General features: G+C 41.0%; 1 protein-coding gene and 1 long non-coding RNA gene across 7 annotated transcripts in view; both read left to right on the plus strand.

The window, feature by feature from the left end:
- The first annotated feature begins 2,650 nt into the window (after positions 1-2,650).
- LOC107982429 (uncharacterized) lies at positions 2,651-8,328 on the plus strand. The gene is made up of 3 exons (XR_010003863.1): positions 2,651-2,959; positions 5,135-5,281; positions 6,831-8,328. It is a non-coding gene; the product is annotated as an uncharacterized LOC107982429 (long non-coding RNA).
- Positions 8,329-12,192: 3,864 nt separating this feature from the next.
- The window catches only part of arhgap26 (Rho GTPase activating protein 26), a 306,778-nt gene continuing 295,315 nt past the window's right edge, over positions 12,193-23,655 (plus strand). For 4 of the 6 annotated variants that reach the window (XM_062973896.1, XM_008104704.3, XM_008104707.3 and 1 more), the window contains exon 1: positions 12,193-12,936. In XM_062973896.1, coding sequence (XP_062829966.1) covers positions 12,783-12,936 — 154 coding nt within the window. In that variant the 5' untranslated portion in view covers positions 12,193-12,782. The remainder of the gene's footprint in view (positions 12,937-23,655) is intronic. The other 2 variants (XM_003217374.4, XM_008104705.3) reach the window with 1 other exon arrangement.

The following is a 23,655-nucleotide window of genomic DNA, read 5'->3' on the forward strand; positions in this document are numbered from 1 at the left end:
TCTTGGATGTAGTTGATCTGGCCCTGGTGACTTGAATTCGTTTAGAGTGGCCAGGTGTTTTTGGACAACTTGTTTCCCTATTTGGGGTTGGATTTCCCCAAATCCTTCGTCCATTTCATGTTGCTGAGGTTGAGGATGACTTTCTTTTTGTGAGAAGACTGAGGCAAAGAAGGCATTAAGCAGTTCTGCCTTTTCCCTATCCCCTGTCGCCATCACCCCATCTTCTTCTCGCAGAAGCCCTATCGCCTCCTTTTTCTTCCAATGTAAGCAAAAAAGCCTTTTTTTGTTGTTTTTAATGTCCCTGGCAAGCCTGAGCTCATTTTGAGCTTTAGCCTTGCGAACCTTTTCCCTACAGGAGTTGGCTATATGTTTGAATTCTTCTTTGGTGATTTCTCCCCTTTTCCACTTCTTGTGCATGTCACTTTTGAGTCTTAGCTCAGTTAGAAGTTCTTTGGACATCCATTCTGGCTTCTTCACACTTGTCATATTTTTTTTTCTTTGTTGGCACTGTTTGCATTTGCGCCTTGAGTATTTCACTTTTAAAAACTCCCATCCATCCTTAACTCCCTTGTCTTTTAATATTGGCGTCCATGGAATGCTGCTCAGTATTTCCTTCATTTTTTGGAAGTCAGCTTTCTTAAAGTCCAGAATGCATGTTTGACCTGTCTTAGTTTCAGCCTTCCTTTGTATGGCAAACTGCAGTAGCACATGGTCATTTGCCCCTAAGGATCCGACCACTTCGACTGTATTGATTAGGTCTTCCACATTTTTTAAGATTAGATGAAGAGTTGCTGATCAAATTTGTGATTAATGCTAGCAGCCTTCTAAGAGCACTTGACGAAAAATAAATTATTTTTACACATTTTTATATTATGTTTCTGCTATTTTTTCAGATCCATGTTCTCTTTTCTTGTTTCTTTGAGTTGTGCCTTAGTCGGCCGGAAGGGGTCTCTAGAGAGTTTAGTTTGCTTTATAACTACATTTGTTTGTGTAGCTATCTGAATTGTGATACTGCTGAAAAGTTACAATACAAGATCAGGCAACCAAGGGAGCTTCACTTTAGATACATACAACCAAGTCACAGTTTGCATTGTCCCAGTGTTCAATGTTTCAAATGCACAACATTTATCTATAAATGCATAAAGAAAAGGGTCTCACTCACAATGCATACCTTTTCCAGCCCTGGTGATGCCTGAGGCAGAAGAGCAAAACTGTTAGAAATATTGGTGTGAAATTTTAAGAACTGTTGTCTGTAGACTGTGGCAATGGGCAGGAAGCAACTGTAGTGTAGCATGGTGGTTTGTGCACTGGACAATGGCCTTAGAGACCAGGGTTTGAGTCCCTGTTAACCCATTAAATCTATTTGGTAATCTTGGACAAGTCACACACTCTCAACCTCAGAGGATAGGAAATCTATTCTATATAAATTTTGACAGGAAAACCCTATGATATGTTCACCTAAGGTTTACCATATATCAGAAACAACTGTGAGGCACAAAACAAAAATGACAAATAGTTTAAACACAATTTAAAAGCACTTTAGGAAAAATGGGTGGTAAATAAAACAATCCCCATCCCTGTTGTTAGATACGTCTTCCTCAGCCTCCAGTCAATTTCTAAAAGCCTGTCAAAATTTAAAGTTGTTTGTCTACTAGTGGAAGGACAGTATTGAACATGCTAACCTATCCCCCCTTTGGAGTTGTACAACCTGGGACATGTCACTATCTTTTGTATCCTAACTAAATGTGCTGGTCAGTGAGAGAAAGCTGTCCCAAAGACTGGGCAATATTAGGGAGATAAATGTAGCCTTTCAACAGCTTGTATCCAAGCCATGTAGGACCTTATAGTGCTTAACCATGTTATGGGTTGTACGATGTTTTGGGATGTTCTGAGTCACCATCCATCAACAGCTCCATTCCAGTACTGCACGTTATCACACCAGGGTTTTAAAGCGAGCAGCTCTGCATTTCTGTCACCTGCAGACTTCTGGGAAATGTAGTTTGGGAAGTGAGGACCTCTTTAGCTGAGGCCCTGCCCTAATCTACATTTCCCAGAATTCTGCAGGTGACAGAAATGCAGAGCTGCCCACTTTAAAACCCTGGTGTGATAATGTCGTCACCATGCCATGGCTTCCTTGAGTGAATTTATTCATCTGGAAGGCAGTCTTCCCCCTTTCCTTCTACTGTATCAAACACTGTTGTCTTTTCTAGCGAGACATGTCTTCTCATGATACAGTCAAAATATAGTTGCCTATGTATTTTGTTACATTTGTAGTTATCTTTTAGCAGTTTGTTTTCACTACATTTAATTGTATTGATAGTAAAATCATGGTTTTTAACATGAGCTGTATCTGTTTAAACTTTGTAAGCTGCCTTAAATCTAAAAAAAGGAGAAGGTGGGATAATATTATAATATATAATAACCAGAACTTCTAATTGGATGGAAAAATGTAAAATGCAGGCACAGAAGCTGCTGCTGTAAGAAACTGGTATTTCTATGTAATCTTCCTTGTTCAACCACTTGGCTGCAGTATTTTCAGGCTACTGAACATTTGGAACCTTTTCTGAAGGTTTCTTCCACTGAGCATATCACAGCAACCCAAATGGCACACAACTAAGGCACGTCTCCATGGCCAGATCAGACTTTTCTAGCAGCACTTTCAGCTGGCACACTAGCTGTGGAAACATATTTGTGGCCACAGTTGAAACCATAGCATCCAGACTAAAGGCTCAATCCAGTGGTGCACACAAGCCCAGAAGCAGAGTTTTCAGGGGAGTATGGCCTCTATTTCTAGTCTGTAATCTGCTTTTTAATTTACCAGGGTCTCATTTCTGGAGGAAACAACCCCATCCAGTCCATTGGGTCACAACTAGAATTGCTTACTTGAATTTGGGTGGAAAAGCAAAATAGAGTTGGATGACTTCTCTCTATATAGTGGCATTCTAAGAATATGTAGATGGTAAGTATTTTACTTGCCAATTGGCTAGCATAAAAAACCCTACTTAAATATATTCTTGGGAATGCATTCAATTATATTGCTAGAGTTATTAATTTTTCTTGCATGCTGTCCTGAGATTCTGTGATAGAATATGAGTATTTTACTAAATCAAAATATAAAGTCGGGTGACAACAAAGCATGGCCCAGCTCCCTGCATAAATCAAAAATAAAATGTATAAATTGCCCTCTGTAATGTTCACAGGTTTCATGATAGATTAATTGAAGTGTACAGTAGTGCAGAAAAGAAGAAAGTTTAAAAATCACCCATTTATTAAATATGTCTAAGAATATCTTCTGCTTGGAAGACGGAGGCAGAATTCTGATGTAACCACACTTTCACGTGTCTCTTATTTAGTCACTAGCTTGGGTCCCCGACGGTGCCCGGGTTATTTGAAAAAAGCATGGTTTGCTTTTGTATGTTAGGTAATATCAATTTGGTCATATGTTACACTATTTATTAGAAAAAAATCAGTCTTTCCTGTTTTTTTTGTGAACGCTCTCATTAGAAAATGCATAAGGATGTGGGTGAATTCCCAAAAATCTTGGGTCGATCCTCTCCAAACTCTGTCAGTATTCACAGTTGGCCATCTTGGGTCTGTGTGCCAAATTTGGTCCAGATCTGTGATCTGCTTGGTTCAGGATTATCTGAATACAGGCAAACTATAACTCCCCGATGCCAATGCCAATCATCCCAAACCCCACCAGTATGCAAAGTTGGCCATGTTGGGTCTGTGGGCCAAGTTAGTTCCACATCCATCGTTGTTGGGGTTCAGAGTGCTCTTAGATTGCACTCCCTACAACTCCTATAAATCATGGCGAATTCTCCCCAAACCTCTCTCTCTTATGCAGTGGTTCCCAACCTTTGGGCCTCTAGGTGTTTTGGACTTCAACTTCCAGAAATCCCAGCCAGCTGTTAGGAACTGTGGGAGCTGAAAGCCAAAATACCTGGAGGCCCAAAAGTTGGGAACCACGGTTCTAGTGTGTTCAGTTGCTGTGTGCCAGAGAAAAGAATAGGACAGGGTTAAGGAAGAGGCAGTGGGCGGGGTCATGCAAATTCCACACCAAATGGAGAGAGAAAGGAACACTGGGATGTGGCACTCGCTGTAACCTGCAATGTCTTTGGAGGAAGGGCTTTGGTGGCTCTCCAGCACTGTGGGTTAAAGCTGTTTGTGGACACCGGAGGCTATCTGTGTAAGTGGACACCCTTGCCACATACATGCATACACATTTTCAATTTTATTATGTGTATAGATAGATTGCAAATGGAGATCACTTGGACTTTTGATTTATCCACAAGTGAAAATCTTCATATTCTGCCAGAGTTTTAGGAATTGATTGTAAGGACTTTTAATAGTGTACTATTTTGCTGATTTTTTTTGTGAACTGCCTTTAATTAAACTTTACATAGTTTTACCTCTACAAAATAATTCTTTTAAAATGTGAATATATTTCATATGGTTTTGTATGTTTTCAGTCTGAATTGGTTTTAATAATTTGTAAGCCACTTTGAGTCCAATGATCATTAGAAAAAATAAGCTATAGGTCTATTAATAATAATAGGCTTCAAGCCATGTTTCCTTTTATTTTCCTTTCCCTTTTTCTGCTGGAAACAATTAAGGTCTTTCATCACATTAATAAATGTCAAGATATCAAAGCATGAGTTTAAAGCCAGTGCTATAAAATAAATTCTGTGCTAATTGGTTTAGTCACTAAACCAATGAAGGCAAAATTTAATGGTTCACAAAACCTTTGAGGGATATCTGTTTCCTCAGCAGCTATTCCCAGGTTTCAGAATTCAGTAACTGACAAAAAAGATTGTTTTTTTTTCTATGTGAATTAAGTCTTAATGTTGAAGGTAAGGTCTTCACAACTTAAAAAAAATAAGTCTTGAAAATTGTGCCACTTCCTTCCTTCCATAGCTGACCTGTTCTCTGCTCCTTTGGGACCACACAATGAAGTCATGGCTAATTAATCTTTAAAAATGCATCACATAAACCCAATAAGGAGTAAATTATGATTTACAAAGAAAGACGAGTTTCATTGTCTTTTGCTAAGGAAAAACAAGGCTTACTGAGGGGGGAGGTAGGTAGGCAGAGATGAGGAAAGCTTTTTTTGATCACAGGTTTTCTTTTCCAGATTAATCTGCCACAGTGCTGCCATCTCAGAGAATTCTCGAGTCAAGTAAACAAAAACTTGAAATATTGTGGGCCATCAAGTATCTTCTGACTTATGGAAACCCCAAAGTGAACCTATCATGGAGTTTACTTGACAAGAATTGTTCAGGTGAGATTTGCCTTTGCCTTCCATGAAGCTGAGAGAGTGTGACTTGCCCAAGGTCACCCAGTGGGTTTCATGGCTGAGCAGGGATTCGAACCATTCTCCTAGAGCTCCAGTCCAATGCTTGAACAATTGCCTCACACTTTCCAAAGATTGGAAACTTTTCAGGAGATAAACACATGCTTAAGATTTGGACTTGCATATTACTAGTCAGGAAATGATCTAGCACAATGTCTTCATTCATCATAGTGATCATTAGGGCTGTATCACACTAGTCCTCTAGAAATGTTACAAAATGGATGAGAACCCACTTCGGTTATACCTACACTGTTGAATTAATGCAGTATTACAACACTGCCATGGTTTAATGCTGTGGAATCATGGGAGCCGTAATCTCACAGAGTCTTTAGCCTTCTCTGCCAAGAAAGTTGGTGCCTTACCAAACCATAACTCCCCATGATTCTATAGTACTGAACCATGGCAGTTAAAGGGCTGCCAAAGTGTAGGTGCACGCTTCCATTCAGCAGAGCAAATAATACCTAGCAGAAGAAGTAATCCTGTTCTAATTTCTCTTTAGCCTAGTTCATGACACAATTACTTCTTAGTTTCCTTTTCTCTGGGGCCATTTATATCTTCCAGGATTTCTAGCTGTGTGAACAAGTACATATTTATAGGCTTTTGGTCCTATGAACCTGTTGTGTACCTGTGCAAACTGGATCCCTTTGGACTTTCACTGTTGCAATGTAGAGATATAAGAACTGATGTTTCTTTTCTGAGTCATGGTATCTTTTAGTCTTGATTGTAATTTTGTTTTCCTCACACAAGTCTTATTCTAGTCTAGACACATGATAGGCTTAGGATGTAAGATAATAAGGTCTTACATTTGGAACAGTGAGAATTTGCTGGACCACGGTTAAAGAAAAAGACATGATAATGCTTGTGTGTGTAATATATGATGGGACTCTACACTAATGTATTTGGTTTTAAATGCTTATTTATGTTTTATTTCATAGACGGTTTTATGTGTTATATATGTTGATTGGACTTGTATTGCTTTTAATATGTTGTAAGCCACTTTGGGTTGCTTTGTGGTAGAAAAGCGGGATACAAATAAAGATTTATTATATTATTATTATTATTATTATTATTTTATTGTATGACACAGCAAACAAGATAGACATGCTGGATTTCGTTTCACAAAATCACAAGTCGAACACTTCCCAAGTGTCTAGGACTGCGTGATGTATTTTCGGATGATGCGTGCAGATCCCAGCAGGATGGCCTTTTGCAGTTGGCAGATCGTGATTTTGTCAATGTCTATTGTTTCCAAATGCCGGCTGAGATCTTTTGGCATGGCACCCAGTGTGCCCATCACCACCGGGACCACCTGCACTGGTTTCTGCCAGAGTCTTTGCAGTTCAATCTTGAGGTCCTGATAGCGGTTGAGTTTTTCCTGTTGTTTTTCGTCAATGCGACTGTCACCTGGGATGGCGACATCAATGATCCAAACCTTTTTCTTTTCCATAACTGTGATGTCTGGTGTGTTGTGTTCCAGAACTTTGTCAGTCTGGATTCGGAAGTCCCACAGTATCTTTGCGGAGGAAACCAAGAGCACCTAACCCATTAGCATTATGGAGAATCAAACCAAAACGAAGTCTATACTGGCTCAGTCGTCGCCCAGGATAAAAAGGTGGATGCTGCTGATTCTGGACATCCATCGACAAGTGGGCTACGGAATCATCAAAACCCAAATGAACAGTCACAGAAGCAGCAGAAATATACAATGCCAGAAAACCGCACAGTCATGAAATATTATTATTATTATTATTATTATTATTATTATTATTATTATTATTATTATTATTATATGTACAAGTACTAGCAAAAGGCAGTCATTGGTGACATACAATGGAACATAAGTACATTTATTAAAATAATGCTAATTTTGCCCATCTGCTTCAAAGACTGTAACATATTACCTGAAGCAACTAATTCCTTAATTTCATGGTATTTATTTAATCTGGAAGAGCTAATCCGAAACACAGATGGGAGGCTGATAAAAAAGTAGCAATATGATAAACAAATTCTAGAACTGTTATTAGAAGTGTCTCACAATATTTTCCTGATTGCGCTACAATTGTGACATTTTTTTAACTTCTACAAAGTTTCATGTTATAAACTAGAAAGATAATAATTTCTGATGACAAGACCAACTCACTAACCCTCCTTTCCAAGTTTGAATCTACCATAAACCCTAGAAATGGGGATTTTCAAGGTTGCCATCTGGTTGTTCTTGGTCAGTCTAGTCTGTCTCTCTGTCTTGGTTACTGAGATTCATTTTTCTAAACAGACAGTTTTAAATATGCTTACATTTTAATCTGTTAATATGCATGTATTAGTTATGGCAATGTTCTTCCTCAAATCATATCTGCATACATCTGTGTCAAGCATTCTAATGGTATTATTAATATTAGCCTTCGGAAAATCTTATTGTGCTAGTCAAAAATATTGTTGTCGCTGTTGGTTCATAATCCCTTTGTTGTGGTATTTGCTGGCTAATAGCCCAAGATGATTGGCTATTTTTTTTTTCAACTGATGGGAGGTCATGACCAAAACATGCCCCTTGATGATATCCCCATTGAAAAACAGTATCTAACAGAGCATTGTATTGTGTTGATTTTTATGCAGATGTTGATAACAACAACGAAGGCAGTTACAAATATGACTTTCATGAAGGCAATAATATAGTACATTAATTATTACAAACAAGTAAATCACAAAGCTAATATATCAAGTAAAAACATAGTAAAATTGTGTGTGTGTGTGTGTGTGTGTGTATCACGCACATGCGCACACACATACAAACACACAAACACACATATATATATGGGGAAAGAAAGGCTTACTTTTGGAGAATATTCCCCGATTCATGGTCGGTTGAATCCATGGATGCAGAGCCCATGAATATATGAATGTTTTAACAACTATTTGGGCCAAACTAGATGTTTACTTTTCATGTAGCAATAAGGTGAAAGACTAGATAATAAAGGCATGGGCCAACTTTGGCCCTCCAGTTGTTTTGGACTTTTTTTTAAAAAAAATATTATTTCTTCATACAGATAACAAAACAATACACTGCGAACCTTTGCCATCTAAATGATAACACAAAAACTGATTACAAACTTTATGGCTGGGATGCAGGTTCCAATTGTGATTCCCTTTACCATATATCTTAATTAATTACCCCTTTACACCCCCCATCCCACCCACCCTTACCACCCTCTTCCAACCAGTTGTTTTGGACTTGAAGTCCCACAATTCCTAACAGCCTCAGGCCCTTTCCTTTCCCCCCTCAGCCCACTCCTGATATAATATCTAGCGTGGGATTCAACATCCAGAGTTGCCCAAGATACATGCACAGGGATACTAAAGTAATATCCCAAATGCCAAAATGCAATGAGTGATTTCTAGGCAATAGGAAAAAAATAATAAAGATGAAATAATAGGATTTAAAGAATAGAAAGCAAAATATATGTGACACTTATAAGTTGACCACAATAAAAGTGGCCAAAGTTCACCAGCAATTCTCTCTGGAGAAATCATGAGCACATAAGCCACAATGTGACAAGGTGGAGCTCTTTAGGAGAAAACTGTGCTGACGAAGCCAGAAACCGCCAGAAGCAGAAATTGATTTCTCAAGTTGGTTTCCTGGTAGGATATGCAAGGCAAAAGGAGCTATGCCAAAGGGGAAAAGGAAATGCTGTGCTCAGAGTGGTCTGTAAAGCCCCCTTATACAGCCACTTTTACAGTCAGTATAGTATCGTATAGTAGTTTGAGTGTTGGGCTCCGACTCTGGAGACCAGGGTTTTGAATCTCCACTTGGCCATGGGAATGGACTTTTTTGTGTGTGTCAGGAGTAACTTGAGAAACTGAAAGTTTCTTCTGGTGTGAGAGAATTGGATGTCTGCAAGAACATTGCCCAGGAGATGCCCAGATGTTTTACCATCCTGTGGGAGACTTCTCTCATGTCCCCGAATGGGAAGCTGGAGCTGACAGACTGGAGCTCACCCCACTCAACGGATTCAAACTGCCGAACTTTCGGTTATCAGTCCTGCCAGCACAAGGGTTTAACCCAGTGGTTTTCAACCTGTGGGTCCCCAGATGTTTTGGCCTTCAACTCCCAGAAATTCTAACAGCAGGTAAACTGGCAGCACTAAACAGTAGCTCCCTGGAGTCCCTAGCATTGAGCCATGGCAGTTTAAAGTGGTGCTGAACTGCATTCATTTCAGTGTAGACACATCCCACGTAAAAAGTTCACATTAGGGTTGCCATACATTGGAAATGACACACAATGCTACGTTGGATGCCAGGTTTACAGCTCACACACAGTTTTGACACAAGATTATTTGCTGCCTGAGGTCCCTTGGCTCAACTCCACAGTCAAGGTGTGTGTTGTTGTGTATTCGTTCAGTCACTCCCGACTCTTCGTGACCTCATGGACCAGCCCACACCAGAGCTCCTGGTCGGTCGTGGCCGCCCCCAGTTCCTTCAAGGTCAAGCCAGTCCCTCCAAGGATACCATCCAATCATCTTGCCCTTGGCTGGCCCCTCTTCCTTTTTCCTTCCATTTTCCCCAGCATCGTGATCTTTTCCAAGCATTCCTGTCTTCTTGTGATGCCTCATGGGCCTTGTAGTCCTGCTCCTAGTGCCATCGTGGCAGATGAAGACGAAAACATGGGGTTTTCGCCGGTTCAACAAGAGCCGGAGTCCTTTCACCTGCCGGATGTTGATGTTTGTCCCCAAGAATTCAGTAAAACAGACCTTGGGCATTCCTCGCCTCCATTTCCCAGAAGGGAATCTTACTCTAGAGACAGAGGAGTCAGAGAACAAAATCGCAGGAGTTTACGGATTGCTGCCAAACAACAGGTTGATTAGGCCTGCTTCCCTTGGGAAATTCTAAGGAGTCTTGCATCTGGATAGAGTTGGGTTTCGCTTCTCGTTCTCTAGGGAAAGAGATTGTTGGCGGGAAAACGAGACCCCAATATAGGTGCTTGACGTGGGAGAATCTTTGCGGAGTCAACAGAGCAGCTTCAGGAGTAAGATCGTGTGCGGACTTCGTAACCCCAGTTCCTTGTTTCCCAGATTAAATAATCAAGACTTGCCTCGCTTGCTTTTAACCACGGACCTTGTTCCAAGAATCATTGTTTGCCTTGTATCCAGCCTTGTTTCCAGCCTTGTTGTCAAGCTACCTAGGACTCCAGAGACTCAGACATTTCCCCACACTATTGCTTGGCAATAGTGTGTGTTTCAGTATTGGATAAAAAACTCTAATATCATTTATTGGACAATACATTTTGGACTATATTTGACCTCATTTGAAAGGTCTGCTTCTGAACTATATTCTTCACTTGTTTTTATTGCTTTTATATATTTCCTTAATAAAGATATTAGATAGAGATTGGCCTCCGTGTATGGTTCTTGGTGCTCTGCTGCCAGGGGTCTGACACTTCTCATGATGTGGCCAAAATACTTCATCATTGCCTCTAATATCCTTCCCTCCAGTGAGCAGCTGGGCATTATTTCCTGGAGGATGGACGGGTTGGATCTTCTTGCGGTCCAAGGCACTCTCAGGATTTTCCTCCAACACCAGAGTTCAAAAATGTCTATCTTCCTCCACTCTGCCTTCCTTATGGTCCAGCTCTCGCATCCATAGGTTACTATGGGGAATACCATTGCTTTCACTATGCGGGCCTTTGTTGACAGTGTGATGTCTCTGCTTTTCACTATTTTATTGAGGTTGGCCATTTGAGGTTGCTCTTCTCCCAAGAAGTACACGTCTTCTGACTTCCTGGCTACAGTCTGCGTCTGCAGTGATCTTCGTGCCTAGAAATATTGTCACTGCCTCCACGTTTTCTCCCTCAATCTGCCAGCTATCAATCGGTCTGGTTGCCATGATCATGGTTTTCTTGATGTTTAACTGCAGCCCGGCTTTTGCGCTTTCTTCTTTCACCTTGGTGATAAGGCTCCTCAGCTCTTCCTCACTTTCAGCCACCGAAGTGCTATCATCTGCATACCTAAGGTTGTTAATGTTTCTTCCAGCAATTTTAACTCCAACATTTAGCCAAGGTTGATGCAAGTACACTGTAGAATGAATACAGCTTGATTCCACTTTAACTGTCATGGAATATCCTGGGAGTTGTAGTTTCACAAGGTCTTTAGCCTTCACCACCAAAGAGGGCACACGCCTCACCAAGCTACAGCTCCAACGATTTCACAGCATTGAGCCAAAGCATTTAAGGTGGGGTCAAACTGCAATATATTGACGGTATAGCTCAGGCATGAGCAAACTTGGGCCCTCCAGGTGTTTCGGACTTCAACTCCCGCAATTCCTAACAGCCGAGAGTTGAAGTCCAAAACACTTGGAGGGCCCAAGTTTGCCCATACCTGGTATAGATGCACACAAGAACCGGAATCACAATGTGTTTGAAAAAAACGGCTTCCTTTCATGACACCCCAAATTAGCTGCGTCAATAAATGCTAATGCTAGCGGCGGGGTATGATTGACGTAGTGATATCACCCCCCCCCCCCGTTACTTCCCCGCAGGGCCACGCACGGCCAAGCGCGTGCTTGCGGGCGCGGCAACAGGTTCCCCTTTAGCAATGCCCTTGAGCAACCCTTCCTTCCTTCCTTCCTTCCTTCCTTCGGAGGCGGCGTCTTTAAGAATCGCGGGCGGGGCAGCGGCTCCATGCGGTTTGACATGACGCTAGCCACGCCCCTTCGCCGGGTCTCTCCCTCTTTCCCCCTCCTCCTTTGGAGCAGGCGAGGCGCTCATTGGCTGCGGCTGGCGCAAGGGGGCGGAGCCACGTTCGGAGGGAGAGGAGGAAAAAAACACACACACACAACACTCGCTCCCCCTCCCCTCCCGCGACGTTCCAATGGTCGGAAAGGGCTCCCTGGCGTTCCAATGGGGAAGCGGAGCGTCCTGCTTTGAGCCCGGATGCCGACGGGCGGAGATGGCTGCGGTGTGAAGGGAAGCCGTTTGCTTCTGCATTGCTGCTGCTGCTGCTTCCTCCTCGGCGAGGCCGCCCTTTGCACCAGCAGCGCCGACACCAGGAGAAGGGAAGCAACGGGGCTCGTGCACCAGCAGCCAGGCACCGCAATTGGGAGCCGCGCCCCCGGAATCCGAAGCGTGGCTGGGAGCGAGCTCTGGCCATGAGAACGCCTTGGGCGCTGCACCCACCGCCTCCTCTTGCACGCCCGGAGTCCTCCTTGGTTCTCGAGGCGGCGGTCCCCGGTGCGAATCCCCAGCCTTAAAGGAACAGGACCCTTGAATCAAGGACATTTATTCTCAGCCTTTGCCAGTCCTCAGCATCTTTGCATTGACTCGGGACTCTCCAGGGACTCAAAAAAGATAATAATATTGTTCTCACCTTGGATTTTTATTTTTAAAGGCCTTTGGTCTTTAAGGTAGGGAGGCTTCGCCTTGGAGGGTCCCGGGGAAGCAGCCATGGGGCTGCCCGCCTTGGAGTTCAGCGACTGCTGCCTGGACAGCCCCCTCTTCCGCGAGAGGCTCAAGTCCCACGAAGCCGAGCTGGACAAGACCAACAAGTTCATCAAGGAGCTCATCAAAGACGGGAAGAGCCTCATCGCGGCCCTGAAGAGTGAGTGGAGGAGGAGGGGGAGGGCAAGGGCTAGGGGCGCCCCCAGTCTCGAAGGCAGTGCCTCTCAGCCTGGGCTCCCCAGGTAATTTTGGCCGACAGTTCCCAGAAATCCCAGCCAGCTTACCAGCTGATAGGATTTGTGGGAGTTGAAGGCCAAAAACATCTGGGGACCCACAGGTTGAGAACCACTGTCCTAAGGGAAACCTCCGTCCAGGTCTTGCTAACCCGAAAACCCCGGGGCCAGAAGGGTTTCCCATTGCAGGGCACATGTACAGAGAGGTCTCTTGGGTGTGGGAATACCCTTTCATACAATACACTGAGCTCTTTCCAAATGCCATACTACAGGTTGAGGATCCCTTATTAGAAAGCCTTGGGGCCAGAAGTGATTTCAGGTTTTGGAATATATTACATTATATGACATACTGTGTCCAATTCTGGGTACTGCAGTCTCCAGGCCCTTGATCATTTTAGTTGCCCTCCTCTGGACACATTCCAGCCTGTCAACATCTCCCTTCAATTGTGGTGCCCAGAATTGGACACAGTGTGATTCCAGGTGTGGTCTGACCAAGAGGGAGTTGGAATAGAGGGGGAGCATGACTTCCCTGGATCTAGACGTTATACTCCTATTGATGCAGGCCAAAATCTCATCGGCATTTTTAGCCACTACATGACATTGTCGGCTCATGTTTAACTTGTTGTCCACAAGGACTTCAAGATTTTGGATATTGGAATCTCCTTTTATACAATACCAGGCAGAGGCAAACCGTACCTCCAGGTGTTTTGGACTTCAACTCCCACAGTTCCTAACAGCCTACCGGCCCATGCCTGTACAATACATTATGGTCCCACCAAAGGTTGAGTATCCCTTTGCCAAAATGCTTTGGATAGGTGTTTTGTACTTTGCATTTTCCCCCTCCAGATTTAGGAATATCTGTATGTGCATATTATACGCATATAATGATGTACCTAGCAGATGGGACCCAAGTCTTAACATGTTGCTCATTTATATTCCATGTACACTTTATACCCATGGCCTAAAGGTCATTTTATACACAGTACTGTACATAATTTTGTTCATTGGTTTATATTGAACCATCAGAAAGCTAAGGTGTCTCAATCTCAGCTATCCATCTGGATAGTTTTGGATTTGGGGACTCCAGATAAAGGATGTTCCACCTTGTCCCAGGAGGACTCTTGCAAACTCGCCTCTAAAGAGCTCAGAAAGAGATGAGTGCAAACACTCAGTGTGTGATTAACAACAGAAGGAGAAAATGTGGCAATTTAATGCCAGTTAATCAACTCAGTGAGGGAGATTTTTATTCCAAAGTTCACATCCGTGTGTCTTTTGGCAATGGCAGTGTCCAGGTGTTGAGAGTCGATAATGCCACCTAGAATGTTATACCATTCTTAAATAAACACACACACACACACATATATAAAAGCAGGCTGGCTGTGTACAGTCAGGTTTTGAGCTTTGGGTGTGTCATTTAAAAGCACCTTGGCTATTGTTGGCTGTCAGTCTCTTCAGTATTCATGTCCCAGGAGTCTTTTGTGAAAGCGAAGGACCTCCTTGAAAAGAACCAAAGGTTGACACCGGAGATGTGCTGCCTGTTGCTTTCTGACTGCAGTTGGACTTCAGTGCTGTGGCCTTTGCTATTGCCTGTGCTGGCTGGGACTGATGGGAATTGCAGTTCCAACAACATCTGGAGGCCATCGGGTTGTACACCTGTGGCTTACAGGTGGGAGTGTACTTTTAAAGCAGTTGTGTTTGTCACTATCTGATGCTTAAGCAAGGTGCCTCCCCAATTTGAAATTTCCCTGTTGCAGGATGTTGTGGAGGATTAGAGGAATGAGTACCAGGAAAACACACATTTCATTCTTTGCTTGGAAATTCCCTTGAAATCCTTCACTTAAGGACATTTGTTTTCTTACGCCTGATTTTACCTTACTGACCAAGGATAGGAACTTGAGCCATAGCTGGGTAATGGTGTGAGTTAGGCTTAGAGAGACTATTGTTTGGGAAATCTGAGGAAGTGAATTATTATCTGGTGCCATTGGTAAGAATGTATGTTATATATTTGCTATAAGTGTGAATAAATAGTATAACTGAAATGCCAATGTTTGACATAACATGGTACTCTGCCATGGTCACCAAGCAGAGAGTAGTAGCTGAACTCTTAATGACTGCTGCCCCTTCTCTTTGACAGTCTGAAAGAGTTTGAATTCCTGATTGTGAGATGCAAGTTACATGCATGTCTGCTAAAAAGCAGCCATTGTAAAGTTGACCAATACCATGTGTGTGATTGATAGCCAGCGGTTTTGTTTGCTTTCCTCTGTTTACGAGCCAAAGGCAAATAATTGTCAGTCTCGTGATGTGCTCTTTGAAAGAGTTAATTGTATTAAACAAGCCTTGAGGGTCTTGTCTGCCTCATCAGTGGTGTTTGTTCTCATTTGTCACTGGTGATAATACACAGCAGTCTTGGGAATGGCGGTGAGTAAAACAAGGAAGGCATGTCTACCTGACACACTTGCTTAGAGGACCAAGTGATGAAACAGTTACCTTGCGGACAAAGTACCAATCCTATATAGGACAATCATGTGTGAAATTGGGAGGGAACATTTTGGACTATCGAAACCATGCTCAACTTTGCAGGAGACACAACTCCTGCAAAGATTAGCTGCTTAGTATAATTTAGTATAGGCCACAGTCCTATATTCACGGGGAGTTTGTGCCTTTAAACCTATTGGGATTGCTTTTTGACATATATATGATTGGACTGCATGCAGGCTTGTCCCTTTGTTTCCTTTTCTGCTGTCTTCACACAGCCATGATTCTTATCCTTTGATCTTTGGACACTTACCTATGAGTAGAAAAAGATTAGCGCTGTTAATGCGTGCAACTTTTTTGTTGGGGCAGAGGTACAGTGTGAATAGAAGACTATGCTGTGCCATGTGTCATGTGTATTTTTTTCTGAGTCTGCTTCACTTTTGCTTTGATACATTTATTAATTCTATGGGATACCAGCGTGTCTCATTTTCATCTGAATCATAGAGAGAGGCAAGGGTAACCCCCTTTCAAATAAAAATGTGTCAAGAAATTCCTGTGATAGAGTTGACTTAGGGTTGCCATAAATCGGAAATGACTTGAAGGCACACAACAACAAAAAATTGAAAGTATATTCATTTCCTCAGTGGGCATTTAGTTCTTTCAGTTGTTGTGAATAGCACGGCATCACAGAATTGGAAATGATTCCTCAATCTAGTTGAGACTCTTACCAATGCATAAATCCAAAGTTAAAGCATAATAACTTTATTTTTTAATAATAACTTTATTTTTATATCCCGCCACCATCTCTAACAGGTGACCTTCTAGCTTCTGTTTACAAACCTACAAGGAAGACTCCATCACTCTCTGAGATAGTTTATTTCACAGTCAAACAGCACTTAGTGTTTATTCTTTCAGTGTTTGTTGTGTTTCTTCATCTGGAAAATAGTTTACAGTATATGTGCCAGTAGACTGAAAACAAGATGCTTGTAACAATTTTGAAAGTTTGCAGACACGCCTTTGCTTTGTTGCATGCATGGTTTGATGCTTGGATTCGGAATCACTATATATCCAATCTTATATATTGGATTTGCCCTATTCATTTTGTAAGTACAAATATTACTGGTAATACATGAACATTGTGAGCTGGACTGGACACAATATTAAAACATAATCCTGAGCCCTACCCCCCGGGATGGTCTAAGAGAAAGAGCTAGGCAGCTTTCACTTTCATTTTAAATTAACTAGAGTTCAATGTGATTAGTAGAAACAGGCCAAATTTAAACTAGTGTTAGGTCTCCATATTTGTGGGTTTAACTTTTCTGGATTTGATTATTAGTTCAACACCTCTATCAGAAGTTGCTCATTGAGTCACACTGAAGAGAGCTGTTCGCTCATGTATGTATGTGTGAATGTGTGTATACTATATATTCATGTTTCTTCTACTTTCACAGGGGTCCTGACCCCCTAATCCCAATGAATGCAGAGGTTCTCACTGTATAGTTTATACAGCTGACATCTATTCACAAATTGTAGTTAAGATTAACCACATGTTGGGATGACACACAAAAGTGTGGTTAACCTGAATGCAGAAGTTCCTAATCTGGAGAGAAGTGGATGATGTGTGAGTTGTGAGTCTTGAGTTGTGTCCAAGTGCAACCAATGTAATGATAATCAGTATAGAGATCAGAGCAATCCAACACTAATCTTATCTAGCTATTATTGTACTAGCATATTTATATGACTATGACAACTGTTATAATAACATAGATGGCAGTCCAGTGTAGTGGTTTGAGTGCTGGACTAGGGCTCTGAACAGTGTTCAGAATCCTACTCAGTCATGGAAATGGACTGAATTACTGAGCAAATCGCGTTTTCTGAGTCAGCTTAAAGAAATACAACAATAACAATACACATAAGTGCCATACTTGGCTTATCAGCTGGCTCTGCACAACTTCACTAGCTGCTATCTTTCTTCCCAAATGAGTGATCTGGAATGAGGCAGATCATTCAGGTGTTCCCTATGAATCAGTAAGTAGTCATTCTGCCTGGCCCTGTCAAAGGGAAAGGAGAATGTTATGAGGACCCATTCTATTCATCTGGATAGAGCCCTGTGCACCATTTTGTCAGCTCACATTATGTAGTGGCCATGGTACTTACATTTGTTTATTTTGTCTCCCTTTTTACTCCTTTATGAAAATCATAACTCATTATTCAAACGGTGAGTTACGCCAAGCACATTGGCTAGCATGTATATAGAGATAATATTTTGAATCAGGCAGAAATGTAGAATTGCTTTATGTAAAAATGAAACACAAGCGCATATCTGAGAGAGTGACAGAGGAGAGATTCCAAGGTTATAAGGGATCTTTTTCTTTCTGCAGCCCAGAACTTCCCTTGTGCTGTCATGTGTATGCTTCCTTGAAATCACAAGGTGGAAAGGCTTTGAACTTCATTTTCCCCTCTGTCTCTCCATCCTTCTGGCTATCCTGCTTCTCTCCTCCAGATTTTATTTGTAGAGGTTCCTTTGGGACAAAACCTTGTGTTGACAGATATCAAGATGCTGCCACGTGACACGATGCTACATTCCCACTTGACACAGCAGCTTGGGAGCTTTGCATGCCTCAACTTATTTTTGGCTTTGCTCACATATGTTGGGTTGCTCATTCCAAATGAAGGCAGCTGGCTTGACTATTCATGGAGTGTGTATGTTGAGATTGCAGTTGCAGACTGCATGAGCAGTGTCCAGCTGGAGCTGTGAAGTTTCATTTCTGACCCTTCCTCCCACTTTCAGGTCATAGTTTCCATGTAGGAGTTTTGCGGTCCCTTATCTGATGCCACCCCACAGAGACTCTGATTGTGCCTCTTCAGATTTTTCCTTTGAACGTGTCCTTTTCTTTTCTTTTGAACTGAGAATAAAGTCTCTACAGTTTTGCCAGAATGTGACAAGCTTTAATATAACCTTTTAATGTTTTTTCTCCACATATGAGAAGTTGGTTTAAAATTTGCCTCTTTTTGTGGGACAGACTATCTGCAGTGCCAGAATACTCTGGTGAAAACTTCTACTTAGTGAATATATAATGGAGTATAAAAACAGCAATATTTGAACTAACCTAAATCTTATGAAGTCCTTAAAGCAGAGTTGGATAATTGTGTGTGGGACAGGAACCAATTCCTCCTTATGAGGTGGGACACCCCCTAAGCATCCCAGGATGCCTCTTATTTTTGTCCTTCTCAAAATTGTGAAATAATTTTTTCAATAAGGGCCACTAGGATCAATGCGTGAGTTATTATTTTTATTTATTAATTATTATTATTATGTAATTTTATTGTATAGATAATAAAAATGTAAAACTTTTTTGGTTTTTGGTGGTGTAAAGGGGTGGACAGTGTTTCTCCCACTTCTGCTTTAAAATGTTGGGTGATAGAAATTACAGCTGTCTGTTATTGGAATCTGTCTATAGAAATATCATCCTAAAGGATTATTATGTGGTGGGAGAAGGAGTTAATTTTGTCTTGCTAGCAAACATACTTGAATGCCCATTGTCTACAGATATCTCACCAGACCTGGTGACCCCTATTCAGGAGATAAACACACAGAAGAAAGAAGACAGGAGTTATGGAAATGAGCATTGTGTTGAAGGTGAGAACAAGTGTTGAAGACCACTATAGAGACAGAGTAGACAATAGACATATACCAGGACCTCCACTTTCGCTGGGGCTAGAAGCAGACAACTCCTGCAAAAGCAGAAAAACCATGATTAAAAATGCTAAATTCCTCTCTAGGAATCTCTAGGTCCTCCAGGATGGCTCTACAGTCAACATCTGACAGAAGTTGACCCTAGAATGACCCTGGAGGTCCTTGAGATTTCTAGAGAAGTTTTATCTCTAGGAATCTTTAGATTCTCCTACATGTCTATTATCAGTTTTGGTGGGAATTGACTATAGAGTCTCACTTGAGGACCTAGACATTTACAGAGGGAACATATTAATCAAATCTGCGAATAATCAGATCCACAAATATTAAACCCAGAGGGTTGAATATAATTAAATGTAGTGCTAGTGTCTCAATTGTTAAATGCTATTTGTTCTCTGACTGACATTTCAAGAGTCACTTCGACTTAATTTGTGTTGGCATCAATACTTTCCTGAATTGTATTGTATGTGAGAGAGAAATTTAATTATCAAGGCAGCTCTCAAGATTCATGGCTTTCAATTTAGCTTAGATTCCTTCCTTTCAGTTCTTCAGTTTAGCTGGTATAGGCTCCCAAATTACTCTGAAGTGAAAAGGATGAATCAAGAATGTTATTACTTCACAGGTCAGATGTGCTATTAATTGTATAATATGAATTCGCAGTATTGCATGGAAGTTGCAGTAGCTTTTCAGTCTTTGATTCATTTTAGTTACCATCATAGCTTTGTTCAAGGCAGAAATAGGTTGATCGAATTGTAGAACAGTTTAGCTATTAATATTTGCTGTGATGGTGGCAAAGATTCAAGTCTGAATGAACTCGACTTCTGTGTGTGATATAGTAATTTCTTAAAATAAGCAGGGTGAGAAGAAAACAGCAAATGCCATTTTACTATTTTTAATCCTCAAATGGTTCAGCTCTAAGAAGTTTGACTGATACCATGAAAAGCAAATGCATATGTCTATGAGAAATATATTTCGTTCTGGTGAGATTGGTCAGTAGGTTCATTTTATCTGTTTGTTGTGTGTGTATGTGCCTTCAGGCAGTCTATTAGGTGTGTGGGCAAACAAAACAAAAATGTCCATCTTGGTGGGTAGTGTATATATTTTTCTCCAACTCAAAGAAAAGAGAAAGTAAAGACACTTGTGATCCCACAATATGCCGAACTGTAGTTGAGAAACAAATCAATAACAGTCAAAAACATGAGAGAAATAATTTTGCTAAGCCAGTAAATAAAGATCCCTCTCTTCAACATCTCTCCCTGTGGTTGTAATTATGTTGAAAGCAGTTCTCAATTCAACAATCTCTTGTATGTCTAATTAGGAAGAAGAAATGATTTATTTTTTTAAATGATTGAGGAGGTTGCATGTCTAAGAGATACTTGTTCTGTTTTATTAAGCTGTGATGTGTCAGAATAAGGAGCAGCCCTTTGAATAGTAAGACGTGTCACGTGGCGGCATTTTTGCATTCTTCTTGTCTCCATTTATCACTTCCTTGATACTCAGAGTGGTCTGTTCTTTGTCAACACATGTCCCTCTCTTCTTTTGCTCATAATGGCATGTGTGAATTATTCAGAGCATTTTGCAAATGCTAAGCTCCCAAGTGAGACAGAAAGATGAAATGTGAACAGTGGGTGCAGAAAATGAATGAATGTGACAAGTAGCAGAAGAGAATGGTTTCAAAAATAGGTTTGGGGACTTTGATTGGTATCAAGGATCACATTGAAAATGTGTTGAGAGCCAATGTGAACGAGATGCTGTCTCATGTATACACATTGCATCAATTTTTTTTCCTGCAGCCTTGCAAATAAGCTTGTGAAGATGGTTGTTGTTGTATGTCTTCAAGTCATTTCTGACATATGGCAACCCTAATGCAAACTTGTCATGGAGTTTTCTTGACAAGCTGTGCTCAGATGGAATTTGTCTTTGCCTACCTCTGAGGATGAGAGAATGTGACTTGCCCAGGGTCACACAGTGTGTTTCCAGCCCAAGCGGGATTTGAACTGTGGTTTCAGAGTTATACGTAGTCCAATGCTCTATCCCATGCCAGCTGCTTATTTTGCCCATAAATGTCAGTGTAAATAATTTGCGGTAGATCAACAGCTTGAAAGTTTATAAGATCCTCCTTGCTTGCTAAGTTGTAGGCAATTTTTATTCACTGTGGAGGAATGTCTGCTGTTCTCTAATGTCATTTGTACAGTTTGACACTTGAAATAATGAGCAACTTTTACTATTGAAAGCACCACAGCGGAGGCCTATCCCTTTTGGTTGTCTGAATAATAATAATAATAACTATTTTTGTATCCCGCCTCTATATCCCTGAAGGCACTCGGGGCAGCTCAAATGGGTACAAGCCCATGAACGAATCTTCAGGAAATTCTTTCTTTTGAATAGCCAGCTGGAGCTCATTCACACTACAAAATAATAGGGGCATCATCCCACTTTAACTGTCTTGACACAATCCTGGAATTCTGTGATTTGTAATTTGGTCAGAGACTCTGGCTGTGAATTCTGAATGTCCCTCTCTAAACTGCAAATCCTGGGAATAAAAGGGAGCGTTAAAGTGGAATGCAGGACCATCATTGGATAGTGTGAAAGGCCCCCTGATCTGGATAACTGGAGTGGTCAGAGGTCTACCACAGCTGATGTGTACATACAGTAATCAAAGTATGATATAGGTCAAAACATTACTACACTTTGTACTATGACACTGTGAATATTTAACAAACCTTTCACATGGAATATTAAGTGTTTCATGTACATTTAATTGTAGCAATATGTCTTAGTGAAATTACTACTTTAGCTTAAAACAGATTTTGAGGAGATAAGTTAATTTTATTGAAATGATGAACCTACGGCCTAAGTTAGTGCTGTCGGCTCATAAATTGCTACGTTGGAATAACTGGTGTGATGAAGGAGCAAGTCAGTAACAGTGTAAGTCATGATATTTTTGTGTCATCAATAACTATTTGGGATTTTGTAAACGTGCTGTATCTCTGCAACAGTGCAAATTGGATTATTCAGGGTACATTTCTAAATATACTTACCAGGGAACAAGCTTAAGGATACAGTGGGCCTTACTTTTGAGTAGGTGTGCATGTCGTACCTCATATAGGACTGTGCTGTTGGTTATTAATACCAGTACAAAAGAACCTGCTTGGAAGAGTGACTAATGCAGAATCATAGAGGGTGGTCCTTCCATGAAATCAGTACATTTTGAGGCATTTTGGCATAATAAATAACAGGATATTCAGTGGTAGATCTTTTTCACCCTTCTGATTTGGATGTGTAAGCATAGCATTTTTTTTTTACATTTTGGAATAAGTGTGATTATCAAAAATGTTCGTATGCCCACAATTCTAACGAGATAAAGCAATGACATTTTCCACCAATATTTTTTAAAAACCTAGTGGTGATATCAAAACAGATGTTTTTAATGAAGATGTGTAGAAGACATCACAATGTGAACCACAACAATACATGAACAGCAAAAAACGACCATACTAAGGCCACAGTGCAATACCAAGGTACAGAAGTTAAAACAGATTACTTAAAGAAGGCTGAGAAAACAAGATGGTTTTTGCCTAATGCTGAAAAGATACTGTAGAAGTTTCTTCTTTACGCTCTTCCTATAAGCTTTGGGGAGAGAGCATTCATGAACCCCCCCCCCTTCTTATTTCAAGACTGTGTGAACAACACATTTGCTTACACAATCCTCTTTGATTAAAATCAAAGGTGCCATATAATTATGAGAAACTTCAGCATTAATTAATACTGTCTGTTAAGTCTCAATGTATGGACTAATCTATCTGTAAACTTCCCATGAAGATTACTACTTTTTATGAACATTTCATTTTTTCCAAACTTCACAAAATTGTGCACAAATATATATTTTACAGAAAAACATTTTTTTGCTGTAGTGCTTTGGGGTTGGACTATGATTCTGGATACCAGAGTTCGATTACCTGCTCAACCACGGACACCCATTGGGTGATTTCGGACAAGTCACATTCTCTCAGCCTCTGAAGACCCTGTGATAGGTTTGCCTTAAGTTTGCTATGGAAATGACTTGAAGGCACTTAATAACTATAGTACCATATGGTTGCTGTGAGTCCTTCGGGCTGTATGGCCATGTTCCAGAAGCTTTCGCTCCTGAAGTTTCACCTACATCTGTGGCAGGCATCCTCAGAGGTGGGAGGTATGTTGGAAACTAGGCAAGGGAGATTTATATATATCTGTCAGGTCCAGGGTGGAGAAAGAAATTTTGTCTGTTGGAGGCAGGTGAGGATGTTGTAATTAATCGCCTTGATTAGCATTTGATGGCCCTGTGCTCTCAACACCTGGCTTCTTCCTGTCTGGGACAATCCTTTGTTTGGAGGTGTTTCATGTCTGTATTTTCTGTTTTCAGAGTGTTGTTCTTTATTTACTGTTCTGATTTTAGAGTTTTTTTTTTAAATACTGGTAGCAATATTTTGTCCATTTT

The sequence above is a fragment of the Anolis carolinensis genome, chromosome 2 (assembly GCF_035594765.1).
Source record: "Anolis carolinensis isolate JA03-04 chromosome 2, rAnoCar3.1.pri, whole genome shotgun sequence".
Lineage (NCBI taxonomy): Eukaryota > Metazoa > Chordata > Lepidosauria > Squamata > Dactyloidae > Anolis > Anolis carolinensis.